Below are 14,394 nucleotides of genomic sequence, written 5' to 3'. Positions count from 1 at the left end.
CTGTTGTTCTCCTAAAGGAACATAGCAATAAAATGTCTCCTCACGAGATCTCACTGCACCCATAGATAGTGTCCCCCTCAGCCATTATCAGAGATGCTTCCTCCTGCAGTAGATGGAAACTAATATAGAAACCCACAACTGGACATTGTACAGAGACCTTGGAACACTCGGCCCCAAATGTGATGTCTTCATCAAACTCCTCCCCTCGGCGTTCAGGGAACTATGTGGAAGAGGAAGCAGAAAGATTTTAAGAGCCAATGGAGATGGAAGACACCAAGAATATGAGCCCCTACTCTTAACCAGGATGCTATCTGCAATTGACACTCACTTACAAAGGAAAAATTAGTGTTCTCTAATGGAGTCTTACTGGGCATAATTAAGCCCATTTAAGGAAGACCCTCTACCCAAAAGTACATGTCCAACACAAAGCAAATTCAGTGGTATTTTTGGAGATTTTTTTGGTCTCAGGTTGCCTTGTTTGTTTGGCTCTCCTTTAACTGGTCTTTTGCTTGTATATTATGGTTTCTTACTGTGCTTTTAGGAGATTTGTTTTTGTGTATATGTCTGAGTGTATATGCCTATTGTGCTTTTTCTTTCTTTCTTTCTTTCTTTCTTTCTTTCTTTCTTTCTTTTTATTTTTTATTCTTTTGTTTTTCCGAGGTTTCTCTGTGTAGACTTGGCTGTCCTGGAATTCACACTGCATACCAGGCTGGCCTTGAACTCAGAAATCTGACCACTCTGCCTCCCAAGCACTGTCACCACTCCAAGCTTTTTTTTTAATCAAAGTTTTTATTTAGATGAGTCTGAGGCATGGACACACATGCCTCAGTTAAGTCACATCTGAGCTCAGTAGGAAAAGAACCTCACTCTATTCCACTATCTCAGATGCTTCTCCTGACTCTCAACGTTCCTTCCTAGCTTCCTAGATGCTCATCTGGTTGGTGAGGATCTTTTTTTTTTTTTCCTGTTAGACCATCAAAAAGGCAGGGGAGAGTAGTCTGAATTGGGTTATGAGGCCCAGGAGGTACCTCACCTCAGCCATTGAACTCGCTCTGCGCTGGCCGTGAGTCTGTTCCAAGCTCCGGCGAGGGAGGCATCCGCCCACTCGGGGCATCTCCTGCCCAGTCTGCCCACGCGTGGAGCCCTGCTTTCTGGGAACTCACCTCCCCGCTCGGGGAGAGCCCGGTTAGGGCCGCGGGAGGCCCCAGTCTCAGACCTTCCCAGGGGCCGGGGAGTGACGAGCACTCAGCGCGTGGCCCCGTTGATGAGCTTCCCCCGCCCGCGGAGGCTCTCGGAGAGCGCGGCTTTATAAGACTCAGAAGGGAACAAATTTTTCAGTTGCGGTGGCTTCCCACAAGGCACAGCGCTCATTTGCATGCGCTCTAACCTGGGGCCCTTACTAAAAAGCCCGCGCGTGTCCGGCGCGGGATGATGACGTCAGCCCCCGAGCGCGATGGCGCCGCGGCGGAGAAGAGCCGGCGGCAGGAGGCAAGGTGGGAACGCTGTCCGCAGGCAGAATGCTCGGCCCAGAGTCAGAGGGAGCCCAAAGAGGCGTGGGGACCGGTGGCAGCAAACCTAGCCGCCAAGCGTTGTGAATAGCTCATGTCATTCCACTAAAAATGGTCTTCGTCCTTGAGTCTAGCTCCGCGAAAGGATAAACGCTGACAGTAAAGTGATCAACCACTTAGGTCAGCCTTTTTAAGATAACGTCCGATTTCAGAAAGTAAAACTCGAACCTTAGAACTGCTGTCTATGCACTGGATACTATGTTCTTAGTTGTGCCCTGTGAGTTAGATGCTAAGTCTGTGGTCTCAGTTACACGTTTCCCGCCGCTGAGGTACAGTGAACTACAAGGTTCTGAAGCTCCGAGAAGCAACGCTGGCCGTAAGCTGGTCGGTTCAGACTCGAGAGCACTTTACCAACCATTATGAGGAAGGTATTGAAGTGCAAAGGCTATGGACTTTAAACTTCTCTGTAAATTTATTTTATCCTATTTTGTTGATTTATGGTCAGGAATTTAGGCAGGATTGCTCAGACTGTTCAAAGAGCAGTGAGTGGTATGGCAGTTCATATACGTTCAAAAGATCATCTTAAATTATTTAATCTCTACATGTGTATTTTGCCTGCATGTCTGTATGTGCCCCAAATGCTTGCCTGGAGGCCAAAGGAGGCATTGGACCCCCTGGAAGTGGTGTTACTGGCCGTTGTGGTCTACCATATGAGAGATAGAACTTGATCCCAGATCTGGGAGAATCTTCTCATCACTGACCCATCTTTCCAGTCCCTTTTAAATTCTTATTAAAAGAAATTGTCAGAGCCTGGTGGCCATGTTGGCACACACCTTTAATCAAGAGGCAAGAGAGTCTCTGAGTTCTAGGATAGCCAGAGCTATAAAGAGAGACACTGTCTCAAAAAAGAAAAAGAGGCTTGACAGGGGGCTCAATGCTAAAGAAAAGTACTTGTTGCTCCTGAAGAGGACCTGGATTTGCTTGCAAACACCCACAAGGCAGATCATACCCTATCAAATCCCACGCCTGCTCCTGACCTCCAGATGTACCAAGCATACACAGGGTGCACATTCATATATGCAGACAAAACACGCATACATGTAAAAATAAAATCATAACCTTTTTAAAGTTTGTTGGCAGTCCAGGGCAGAGACAACTCTGCTCTCTAGCAGCATCCTAAGTGTTTTGGTTTTGTTTTGTTTTGTTTTTCAGAGACCTCTACACAGGCAAACCTACTGTTCTTGGCTTTAAGGTAGAAAAGGAATTTCAGAAGGATAAACCAGAATTGGAAGTTTATTAAAGGAGATATTAATGTGTGTTTTAAGCACAAGGGTTAAAAGAAAAATGCCTGGGAAGAAAGATATCACAGAACATGAGTGTGGGCTTCTCAGAGAAAAACCACCCTTCATTGTCTTTAAAACAGACATATATATATATATTTGTGATTTTTGCCTCTTCAGAGAGTTATTAAAAGAATTTAAATGAGAGCATGTTTCCTGAGGTGGGTCTGACAAAATTCCAGTGCCAAAGTCTAGATCATAAGGGATGCAGGAAATTAGGTTATCCTCTCTGTAAATGATGTTCATAAAATGGAAGAGAAATGAGCCCAATCCCATTGTTATGTACATTTAGTCTGTAAGCTCAATTCATTGTTGTTTTAACATAAAAATATTTAAATACCTGTGTCAGCAGCCTTCACAGCATGTATTAATTGTGCTGGAATTCTTGCTTCTCAGCTGCAGAGAGGCTTCAACCAGACTCTGAGACGAGGGGCTCCCTTTCTTTTCCTTGTCCTCCTAATTTTTTTTCTATATTTTATGTTGCTTCAGTGTTGTTTAAATATTAGGTCACCTTCATTTTGTACTAATTCTTTGCTTATTGTTCTTGCCTTTAGCTTCTGTGGTGCTAAATGAAGCCAAGACAGTTAACGATGGCGACAAAGCAACAGAAGACTCTCCTCCCGACAAAAAAACACGCATGTGCCAGAGAAAGAGGCCTCTGGCTGCAGGAAAGGATACAGACAGGACAAATGGCAAGCAAGGTGATGGGCCAGGGAGGACGTGGGCCAGCTCTTGGGTCTCTGGAAGGAGTGGGATGAGATTTATTCCTTCCCTCTTTGGGGATATAGTTAACTTCTCTATCACTTGGGCATTCTGCAATACCAATCTACTCTGTTGAATCTTTATTTTCATAGGATTGAGATGGATTAGGACCTAGGCAGGAGACCTGGATTGCTTGGGAAGGGCAAAGTTAATTAAGACAGTTTTCTAGCCAAGACCGCTTTTTGATTCCTATATAAGTGACGGTAATGCATACTTATATTCCCTCAGACTCCGTGAAGGCCTTGCTGTTAAAGGGCAAAGCTCCTGTGGACCCAGAGTGTACAGCCAAGGTGGGAAAGGTAAAAGCACCAGGAATGGAAAGAAGAGCTCTTTTGTTATTATAACTCCTGTCTAGAATGTTGCTGGTGCTCATTTTAAAAATGTTTTCTAAAATATTGCTAGTGATTACTTTTCTCCAGTGTTGAGAAGTAGGGGTGGTGAGGTTTCAAATTAGCAGCATATTGAGCCTGGACAAATGGCCCAGTGGTTAAGAACATTTGTTGTTCTTCAAGAGGACCTGGGTTTGAGTCCCAGCACCCATGTGGCAGCTTACAACCATCTGTAACTCCTTTTCTAGTAGATTCGATACCCTCATCTGACCTTCACAGGTACTAGACATACAAGTGACACACGTACATACATACATGCAGGCAAAGCATCCAAATGTAAAATTAAAAATGAATAAATTTAATATTTAATAATTTAAAGAATTATAGAATATTAACATAATTACCTTAGGGGTTGCCATCAGCTTTCCACAGTGTATTTTTTTTTTCACTCAGGAAATGTTATAATTGTTAAAGGAGGATGGTGTAGGATTTTTGTTTGTTTAGTTGGTTTGAGACAGGGTTTTTTGTGTGTGTATAATCCTGGCTGTTCTGGAACTCACTCTGTAGACGAGGCTGGCTTCAAACTCAGAGATCCGCTTGCCTCTGCCTCCTGAGTACTGGGATTAAAGGCGTGTTCCACCTCCAGTTGACAGTGTGGTTTTGATGATGAACTGCCAAGGAATGTCATGAGTTACTGATAAAGAGGAAAAAGGTTGGAAGGATCTAGAAGCAAGCCTATTTACAGGCAGGTTTCTTTTGAGGTAGAATCTTTTAGACCTGTGTAACCGGAAGTTAGTATGTTTTAATTATAATAATAGGCAGTGTGTAGAACACTTCCATTTCTCTTCCTGGAAGATATATATGTTGGTTGTGCTGGAGAATAAACCTCGAAGCATTATAAAAGAAAAAAGTCTCACTTTTCTCCTAAGACTGAGTACATTGATGCTTTTTGTTTTCTCTCTTCCCAGGCTCATGTGTATTGTGAAGGAGATGATGTCTATGATGTCATGCTAAATCAAGTAAGAGAATAATTTATTCTAATTGTGAGAATTGCTTTCTTTTTATTTTTAAAATTATACTTATTTAATTAATTTGTGTATATATATGTGTGTGGAGGACGGAGGAAAACTTGAAAGAGTCAGTTCTCAGTCTGTGTAGTGGCACATGCCTTTAATCCCAGCACTCAGGAGGCAGAGGCAGGTGGTTCTCTGTGAGTTCAAGGCCAGCCTGGTCTACAGAGTAAGTTCCAGGGCAGCCAGAGCTACATAGTGAGACCCTATCTTGAAAAAACAAACAAACAAAAGACCAGAAAAGAGTCAGTTCACCCTTTCTACTGTCTTCTACTATAGGAGTCCCCTGATTTAACACAGGTCACTGGCTTAGGAGAAAGTACCTTTTACCCACTGAGCCCTTTGCTAGCTCAGGTTATCAGAATTTCCTTATAATACAAATGGTTCACATTTTTCTAAAATTGACATTAACTTTTGATTATTATGATCTACTTTCTACCCGTGTTTAAGACTTGTTGGTTGGTTGGTTGGTTGGTTGGTTGGTTGGTTCGTTTTGTGGGCTTGTTTGTTTCATTTTGCTTCTTGAGGCAGAGTTTGACAAAGCCTAGTTTGGGTGTATAAGCTAGAATGACCTTCAACTTCTGATATTTCCATCTTCCATATGTTAAGATTTCGGACAAGCACCACTACATTTGGTTTTATGAAGTGTAGGGGATCAAATCCAGGGTTTTATGCATGCTAAGTGAGCTGGGTGTTCCACCAACATTTGTTGTTTGTTTATCATTATTATTATTATTATTTTGTATGTGTGACAGGTTCTCACTGTGTAGCCCAGGCAGGCCTTGAACTTGCTGTCTTCCTGTTTTCATATGTGTAGGGCTGGGATTGTATTGGCACACCTATCTAACCTAGTTCGTACTGACATTTTAAACATGTATTAAAACATGTATTTTAAACCTATTGAGCCCTTTGCTAGCTCAGGTTATCAGAATTTTTAAAAATTATTATTTTTTTTTAGTTTAAAATATTATTGTTGTATATGCATGATGTGAGGAGGCATACATACCACAGGTGTGGAAATCAGAAGACAACTTTGAGGAATCAGTTTTCTACCCTCACCCCAACAACTTATCTTTTTATGTGTGAGTTGCTAAGTTGCCCTTAGTAGGCTGACCTCAGACCTACAGTAATCCTGCTGCTCAGCCTCCTGAGTGTTAGAATTACACGTATTTACTACTCCCAGTTTGAGAAACCACACCCAGTGCCTTGTGCTTGCCAAGGAAGGATCCAGCACAGAGCCAGTCTGTTTTGTTTTGTTTTTTAATGATTTAATGTGCATTGCTGTGTCTGTGTGAGGATGTCAGATCCCTGGAACTGCAGTTACAGACCTTTGTTAGCTTCCATGTGGGTGCTGGGAGTTGAACCCAGGTCCTCTGGGAGAGCAGCCAGTGCTCTTAACCACTGAGCCATTTTTCTGACCCCAGTTTCCTTTTATATAGTTTGTCTGTCTGTCTTGTCTGTCTCTGTCTCTCTCTGTCTCTGTCTCTGTCTCTCTCTCTCTCTCACACACACACACATCCATTGTTTTGAATAGATATTTTCTCCGTTAGTTTATTTCCTGGAGTGACTCATACTTAATTTATTTTTGTGTGTATATATGTGGGCGGGTGTTCTTGTGAGTAGTTATTTCACGTGGGTTTTAGGGACTGAACTGCGGCCTTAGGTTTGTTCAGCAAGTGCTTTACTGACTGAATTTTCTTACCAGCCATATACTTAAATTTATTATCTACATATACCATTTAACAGCTAACTAGCATTCCTTTGTATTACTTCTACCTAAACTACTATGAGCCAGGCTGGGGAGCTGGCTGAGTCAGTAATGCTTGCAATATAAGCCTGAGGACCTGGATCCCTAGCATCTAAGTAAGAAGCTGGGTACAGTGGTGCATACTTGTAGTCCTAGCGCTAGGGAAGCAGAGACAGGAGGAGACATGAGCTTGCCAGCGAGCTTCAGGTTCCATAAGAGACCTTGTCTCAAACAATAATGTAGAGTGAAAAAAATACCTATGGAGGAAGCTATCAGGAGGGTCCCATTAATGTAGGATGTTGGGGTTGGGTAGGGGCTTCAGGAAGCTTACAAGATCCCACTTCATTTTCCAAGAATGAAACATTAAATTGGTATTTCTGTCCTTATTCTTTCAGGATCTGTTTGTTTTCTTCATTCTCTGCCTCTCACTGTGCCAGTTCCTGAATAGCTATAACCAAGGAAACATCGTTGGTTCATGTGCTTTCCAGATATAAAACTAACTCCTTTTACATTATTATTCTCCCACTTGTCACAGACCAATCTCCAGTTCAACAACAACAAGTACTATCTTATTCAGCTGTTAGAAGATGATGCCCAGAAGAGCTTCAGTGTTTGGATGCGATGGGGCCGAGGTAAGGGCTGTATGATTTGTATGCATTGTCACTCAGAAACACAAAGGCAATGTAGTGAGTGGGTGTAGGTCTCTGAAGGGTTTAGGAATCCAGTTGAGCTTTGAGATTGAGGGGTGGCAGGCATCCTCATTAGGAAGTTTTTTGAGGCTGAGAAGACCCCAGCATTGGGCTGAAGGTACTGCTTATAGGCTGCGACACTTGCAATAACTTGTATCACTTGCAATAACTTGTATCAGTATGATCGTATGATCGCTTGCCTAAGCCCTTTCACCTTTCCTGTCCTCTTTTCTTGCCTATTAGTCAGGTGATAAGTAGAGAGACGTTAAAGAGATATATTGTTACTTCTGGAGAGCTGCACTTGGGCTCTAGGGCAAGGAACCATCCTGTGTATGGCATTTACTTTGCAGTTGGGAAAACAGGACAGCACAGCTTGGTGGCTTGTTCTGGTGACCTCAACAAAGCAAAGGAAATATTTCAGAAAAAGTAAGTGCTAATAATGAGTTTAAAAATATACCCTTCTTAGATCTCTTGTTGAAATGTTTCATGTAAGGATGATTTAGCATACATGTTAATTCCTTTCCACTCTTATACCCTGTGATTAGAACATTAAACTGTATCTTTAGTCAGTGATTAAATCAACCTAGAAGTTGACCAGAAGAATTTAGAATTTTTTTAAACACAGCAAGCAAATCAATAATTGGAAATACCAGAGACTGCCCATCTGCAGCTTTAAACTTGTGGTGATTTTGAGAACAGACTTTCTAGAGTCTAGAAACATGTTTCTTCCTGGGAAAAGCATTAATTATCTACCTTTTATTTCATATATCAAAGGCTTCTGTGATGGGGGACCTTTGGGAAGACTTTATTCCCAATTTTACTTGATTCCTTTGTTCCAGTTTTTCTGTTCATTCACTGTCCTAATTTACAATCTACATTACAGAACACTGACACAAATTGTTTAGAGACTGTGTTAGGAAATTGCTGTGTGCTCTGTCAGTGAACCTTGGCTTGTTTGGTCCCCCGCCCTCCACCTTGGCTCCACAGATTCCTTGACAAAACTAAAAACAATTGGGAGGATCGTGAGAACTTTGAGAAAGTACCTGGAAAATACGACATGTTACAGATGGACTATGCTGCCAGTGTGCAGGTAACTGACCCTACAAACGGCGTCTTCTGGGTTGGGAAGTCTAGCCAGGTGATGGAGATCAATCTGAGATCAGAACAGGCTGGGATATTGGGAGTCACTGCTGTTTCCCACCCCACAGAAAACTCTCCGTCATCCCTGATCTCAGAGGCCAGAACATGCCTTTCTAGTCTCCTCTGTTATGTACTAGAATTCCAAGGCCCTGCTTCCAGAAGTTCAGTGGTACAGACCATGAGAGGATCAATAAATGACAAACTGAGAAACTGTCTAAAGCTGCCTTCACTTCTACAGCACTGTGAAGAGATCAAGGGCTGGCAGTGCAGGGTCACAAGTAGAATGTTGGCCCAACATGTACAAGACTGGGTTCAAAAACAAGGATCACAAACAGAAAGAAAGAAACAAAGAAAAATAATTCTGACAAGCTGAGGTTTCCAGGATGTTGAGAATTTTTCTAAAAGCTTATAGAACTGAAAATTAAGAAGCTTGTATTAGGTATACAGATTTTAGTAGGTTTATCCTATATTATGTCTAATGTCCACTTATGAGTGAGTATATACCCTTTGTGTCTTTATGCTTCTGGGGTACCTCACTCAGGATGATCTTTTCCAGTTCCCACCATTTACCTGCAAATTTCATGATGTCCTTGTTTTTTATTGCTGAGTAATATCCCATTGTGTACATGTACCACAATTTCTGTATCCATTCCTCAGTTGAGAGGCAGAAACTAATCAAGAAGGAGGACTCTGACTAAAATGCTCAATCCCCATTCAGAAAGGCAAAGAGGATGGACATCAGAGGAGGGAGAAAACAGGGAACAGGACAGAAGCCTGCCACAGAGGGCCTCTGAAAGGCTCTACCCTATAGGGTATCAAAGCAGATGCTGAAACTTATGGCCAAACTTTGGACAGAGTGCAAGGAATCTTATGAAAGAAGTGGGAAATACTAAGACCTGGAGAGGACAGGAGCTCCACAATGAGAGCAACAGAACTAAAAAATCTGGGCACAGGGTTCTTTTCTGAGACTGATACTCATGGAGATAACCTAGAACCCCTGCACAGACGTAGCCCATGGCAGTTCAGTGTCCAAGTGGGTTCCATAGTAATGGGGACAGGGACTGTCTCTGACATGAACTGATTGGCCTGCTCTCTGATCACCTCCCCCTGAGGGGGGAGCAGCCTTACCAGGACACAGAGGAAGACAATGCAGCCACTCCTAATGAGACCTGATAGACTAGGATCAGAAGGAAGAAGAGGAGGACCTCTACTGTCAGTGGGCTTGGGGAGGGGCATGTGTAGAGAAGGGTGGGCTTGGGAGAGGAGGGGGGAGAGAGCTACAGGGGGATACAAAGAGAATAAAGTGTAATTAATTAAAATTTAAAAAGACGCTTGTATTAATATGATCAGAAAGTTTGACATATATGAGCTGTGCTTACATACGTGAAGACATTGTTGGAAGGACCTTTTGTTCTTACTCTGAGTGCTTGCCTCACTGTGAGGGAGCAGTAAGAAGTCGGGGTGATAGTCAGTCACATTGGCTACCCTAACTAGCTGCCTAATAGAACCATCCCAGCATTCAGACACACTAAGGCTCACAGTTAGAACCGTTCCCTGCAGCCACTCAACCCCTTCGTTTCACATGTTAGAAGCTATGTTTACTTTGCTACAGGATGAAACTAGAACAAGCCAAGAAGAAACTTTGAAGCCGGAGTCACAGCTGGATCTTCGAGTCCAGGAGCTGTTAAAGTTGATCTGTAACATACAGACCATGGAAGAGATGATGATTGAAATGAAGTATGACACCAAGAAAGCCCCACTTGGTAGGACTTTGCTCTTCTGCAGCCCTTCCTATTTCCTGGTCTCTTTAATGAGCAGTCCTGAGACTGAAAAGTCCTGAGTGAGGCAAACAGGACCTGGAGTGGGGGTTTGAGAGGATGATACTGTTTTGGAAATTGAGTTGTTATTGGGCAAGGATATATAATTTATTGGAATGGGTCCCTAGTTTGGAGTCTGATCCCCTCCAGGAAAGCTGACAGTGGCGCAGATCAAGGCAGGTTACCAGTCTCTCAAGAAGATTGAGGATTGTATTCGTGCTGGCCAGCATGGGCGAGCTCTCCTTGAAGCGTGCAATGAATTCTACACCAGGATCCCACATGACTTTGGGTAAGGGGCTGCTGCTCGTTTACTTGTTGTTCTACTCGCCCTGATTCCATGAGCAGCTGCAGCAGCCGTGGTCCCCTTAATGTCTTATTCCTAAGGAAACTCGGCGTAAGTAGAACTAGAGCCAATATGACTTGTAGCTAGCTTAGATGTGGGAAGTCAGCACTCAGGAGGCAGCGAGAGGCTGGCTTTGGCTATCTAGAGAAGCTGAAGCCAGCCTTCAACCTCTCTCAATAAAATTTTTAAAAGAAGACTTTTGAGACATAATTTCCCACTTTATTAGAACCATATTCTTGACCAAGTGAAAGTTACCAACTCGAGAGAATGGAACTCCCTCTCCCCTGCTTCCTGCAAAAAAAGAACAAAAAAATCAGACTCAAAATGAAAAAAGAAATATAGAATATATTTAGCATTTAGCCACAAAGTAAAACACCTTGCAAATCCCACCTTCTTCTATTCTTTAAGAGGACTATTATGACACAAATACCACTTTTTTTGAAACCAAATAATTGGTATGAAATGAATAAAACACATTTCTGCCCCCTATTTGTATATGAGGGACATGTGCTTGTGTGTGTGTGTGTGTGTGTGTGTGTTTTCCAGGGATTGAACCTAGGGCCTTGTGCATGTTACCCAAGCACTTTCCCTTTCAGCTATATCCTGGCTCTGTTGGTTCTTCCTTGTGATTTTCATTGTTCCCATTTTGTCAATTGCTCTCTGTGAGCTCCACACCTCAAAATAGCCCTGAATGGTCAAAAGATTTACTTCTTCTAGATTGTATCCAAATTTCCTTATTGATGTCAGTGTAGCTTTTTTTTTTTCCCTGTTGTTGTTGTTGTTGTTGTTGTTTTTAAGACAGGATTTCTCTGTGTAACCTTGGCTGTCCTGGACTCTCTTTGTAGACCAGGCTGGCCTCAAATTCACAGAGATCCCTGTGCCTCTGCCTCCCAGAATGCTGGGATTACAGGCATGCACCACCATGCCCAGCAGTGTAGCTTACTTTTAAAAAGGATCTCATAAAAGAATTTCAATTCTATTCCCTAACATGAAATTAGATCTAAGTAGTTTGTTTTATCTTACCTCAAATGTGCATTTAATATCCCTTTATGTATTTGGGCTTTGAAGTCTTTTCACAGCTCTCTCATTTTCAATAGGAAATCTTGACATTTATTTATTTATTTATTTATTTATTTATTTATTTGAGGCAAAGTTTTTCTTTCTCTATGCTCTCTGTAGTCCTGGCTGTCCTGGAACTCACTATGTAGACCAGGTTGGCCTTGAACTCAACTCACATTGATCCTCCTGCCCACCCCCCAAGTCTGAGATTGAAGGTATACACTATAAGGCCCACCTCTTTTCTTTTTAGTAAGAGAACAAATATCTTTTTTCCAAAGGACCTATTTTTTAGTTGTGTACCTTCTTTGCACAAATCAGACAGCTCACTGTAGTTGTATCTCTGTCCTTAGACTCTCTATTCCTCCAGTAATCCGCACAGAGAAAGAACTGTCAGAGAAAATAAAGCTGCTAGAGGTGAGCTATGAATGAGTTGGGGGGTTTTCAGTCTCGTCTCCTAAGTTCCTTCACGTTGATTCTTTATCTGATCTTCTTAGGCGCTGGGAGACATTGAAATTGCCCTTAAACTGGTGAAGTCAGAGTGCCAAGGCCCGGAACACCCACTGGACCAACACTATAGAAACCTACATTGTGCTTTGCGTCCTCTGGACCATGAAAGTCATGAGTTCAAAGTAATAAAAATGATTATTTTCACATTCTTATTTAAGTAAAACCTGTATTTCCCATCCCGTGGGAATATAGAACTCTTTCTAACTTTGTTGTGAGGCTCTTTGGGGGCAGAAAGTTCTGCCAACGTCAGATACCCTATGCCCTTCAGTCCAGTCCAGTCTCTTAAAGTGTCCACATTTGCCTTTCATTCTTTTCCACAGGTGATTTCTCAGTACCTACAGTCTACCCATGCTCCTACACACAAGGACTATACTATGACCTTGCTGGATGTTTTTGAAGTAGAGAAGGAAGGGGAGAAAGAGGCCTTCAGAAAGGACCTTCCTAACAGGTCTGTGTGCAGCTCTGGGCCGAGTGGGCATTTCCTTGCCTGAAGTGCAGTGGAGCTTGGAGGGTGTGGCACAGGCAGCTGTTGTGTGTGTATAAGTTCTCTGTATTTATGACCAATGTTTGCAGAACAGCAGGGTAGACTAATGGCTCTTTCGCAGGATGCTGCTCTGGCATGGGTCTAGGCTGAGTAACTGGGTGGGAATCCTGAGTCACGGGCTTCGAGTTGCCCCACCTGAGGCTCCCATCACAGGTTATATGGTAAGTAGAGACTGAATGCCAGAAGGAGCCCAAAGGAAAAAAAATACAATGATGATTTTGGTCCCCCAGCCCAGGTTAGGATTAAATGGTACTCTCTGAAAGAGTTAAAATAGCTCACTGATAAACCACATCATTTCTTACTGTGTCTCTCTTTCTTCAAATTCTAAAAGATATGTCTCTTCTCCCCAAAAGACAGAAACCTGTGGTTGTTTTGTTGTCTCTTGAACTAACTTGGAAAGGACAGTGCAGGAGGAACTATGTTGTGTTTATGAGAACAGAACTCAATGCTGAGTCTTCTTCCTCATATCATGTTTTGTTTTTTTGTTTATTTGATTAGTTGGTTTTTGTTGTTTTTGAGACAGGGTCTCACCAAGAACTCTTGGCTGGGCTGGAACTCGCTGTATAGACCAGGCTGGACTCAAACTCGGAGATCTGCCTGCTTCTGTCTCCTGAGTGCAGGGGTTAAAGGCATGTACCACCATGCCAGGACCACCTCATATAGTGGATTAGACAGCTGATCTCCATTTTGTTGATATATTTCAGTTTGGGAAAGGAATCTACTTTGCTGACATGTCTTCCAAGAGTGCCAATTACTGCTTTGCCTCTCGCCTAAAGAACACAGGACTGCTTCTTCTGTCAGAGGTAAGGCAGAGGATATAGCTGTGATTTCTAATTTACTGTTAATTCTTAGATTTCTCACTGAGAAAATTGACTTTGGGCTTAAGAAATTCACCTAGAATGAGATTTCTATTGCATTAGATTCTTCTGCTAAAGGGAATAAAATGCAAATTAGGATGTGCTGGTTGGCTTTAGAATTGCCTTCTGAACTTCTCAACTGGGTATAGGCATTCAGGGACCTTTTGCTTTGCAGGTAGCTCTAGGTGAGTGTAATGAGCTGCTGGAGGCCAATCCTAAGGCAGAAGCACTGCTTCAGGGCAAGCATAGCATCAAGGGGCTGGGAAAGATGGCTCCCAGCCCTGCCCACTTCATCACTCTGTAAGTACCCAGAGCTAAGGCTACTGGGAGACTTCTTTTGAATTGCTGAGAATCTACTTGCCTGTTTCAAGTCTGGACAAAATGCTGATGTTGGCACATTTTCTTCCATTTGGCAGGAATGAGAGTATAGTGCCCTTAGGACCAGCAAGTGACACAGGAATTCTCAATCCAGAGGGGTATACCCTCAACTACAATGAGTTTATTGTCTATAACCCCAACCAGGTCCATATGCGATACCTTCTAAAGATTCAGTTTAATTTTCTGCAGCTGTGGTGAATGTCGACCAAGCAAGCCAGAGGGTATACTCTCTTCAAACAAAAACCAAGCAATATTATGGTTTTGAACTTTTTGATACTTTGTTTAATAAAATGGTATAAATCTA

The 14,394-nt window shown here is 42.6% G+C and overlaps 1 protein-coding gene across 2 annotated transcripts; it reads left to right on the top strand.

Moving 5' to 3' along the window:
- The first annotated feature begins 1,365 nt into the window (after window positions 1-1,365).
- Window positions 1,366-14,394, top strand: Parp2 (poly(ADP-ribose) polymerase 2). 2 transcript variants are annotated; one of them, XM_021639051.2, is made up of 16 exons: window positions 1,366-1,493; window positions 3,403-3,540; window positions 3,839-3,909; window positions 4,908-4,958; window positions 7,292-7,388; window positions 7,796-7,871; window positions 8,433-8,535; window positions 10,198-10,348; window positions 10,553-10,691; window positions 12,155-12,218; window positions 12,299-12,433; window positions 12,632-12,759; window positions 12,917-13,016; window positions 13,560-13,658; window positions 13,888-14,012; window positions 14,129-14,394. In XM_021639051.2, exons 1-16 carry the CDS (start codon window positions 1,454-1,456, stop codon window positions 14,286-14,288), a joined length of 1,677 nt encoding a protein of 558 aa, XP_021494726.2. In that variant the 5' UTR covers window positions 1,366-1,453; the 3' UTR covers window positions 14,289-14,394. The 2 variants fall into 2 exon arrangements, with proteins under 2 accessions (XP_021494726.2, XP_021494725.2); XM_021639050.2 differs by having other exon boundaries at window positions 3,403-3,549.

The sequence above is a fragment of the Meriones unguiculatus genome, chromosome 9 (genome assembly GCF_030254825.1).
Source record: "Meriones unguiculatus strain TT.TT164.6M chromosome 9, Bangor_MerUng_6.1, whole genome shotgun sequence".
Classification (NCBI taxonomy): Eukaryota; Metazoa; Chordata; class Mammalia; order Rodentia; family Muridae; genus Meriones; species Meriones unguiculatus.
Note: the sequence above shows the minus strand (reverse complement) of the source record. Positions and strands in the feature narration are given on the sequence as shown.

Bases quoted from the DNA above. Each gene is read 5' to 3' on its own strand.
- Parp2 (XM_021639050.2), top strand. From the start codon at position 1,454: ATGGCGCCGCGGCGGAGAAGAGCCGGCGGCAGGAGGCAAG. The intron at 4,959-7,291 runs GTAAGAGAATAA...CACTTGTCACAG, and splicing joins ATGATGTCATGCTAAATCAA to ACCAATCTCCAGTTCAACAA. The intron at 12,219-12,298 runs GTGAGCTATGAA...TGATCTTCTTAG, and splicing joins AGAAAATAAAGCTGCTAGAG to GCGCTGGGAGACATTGAAAT.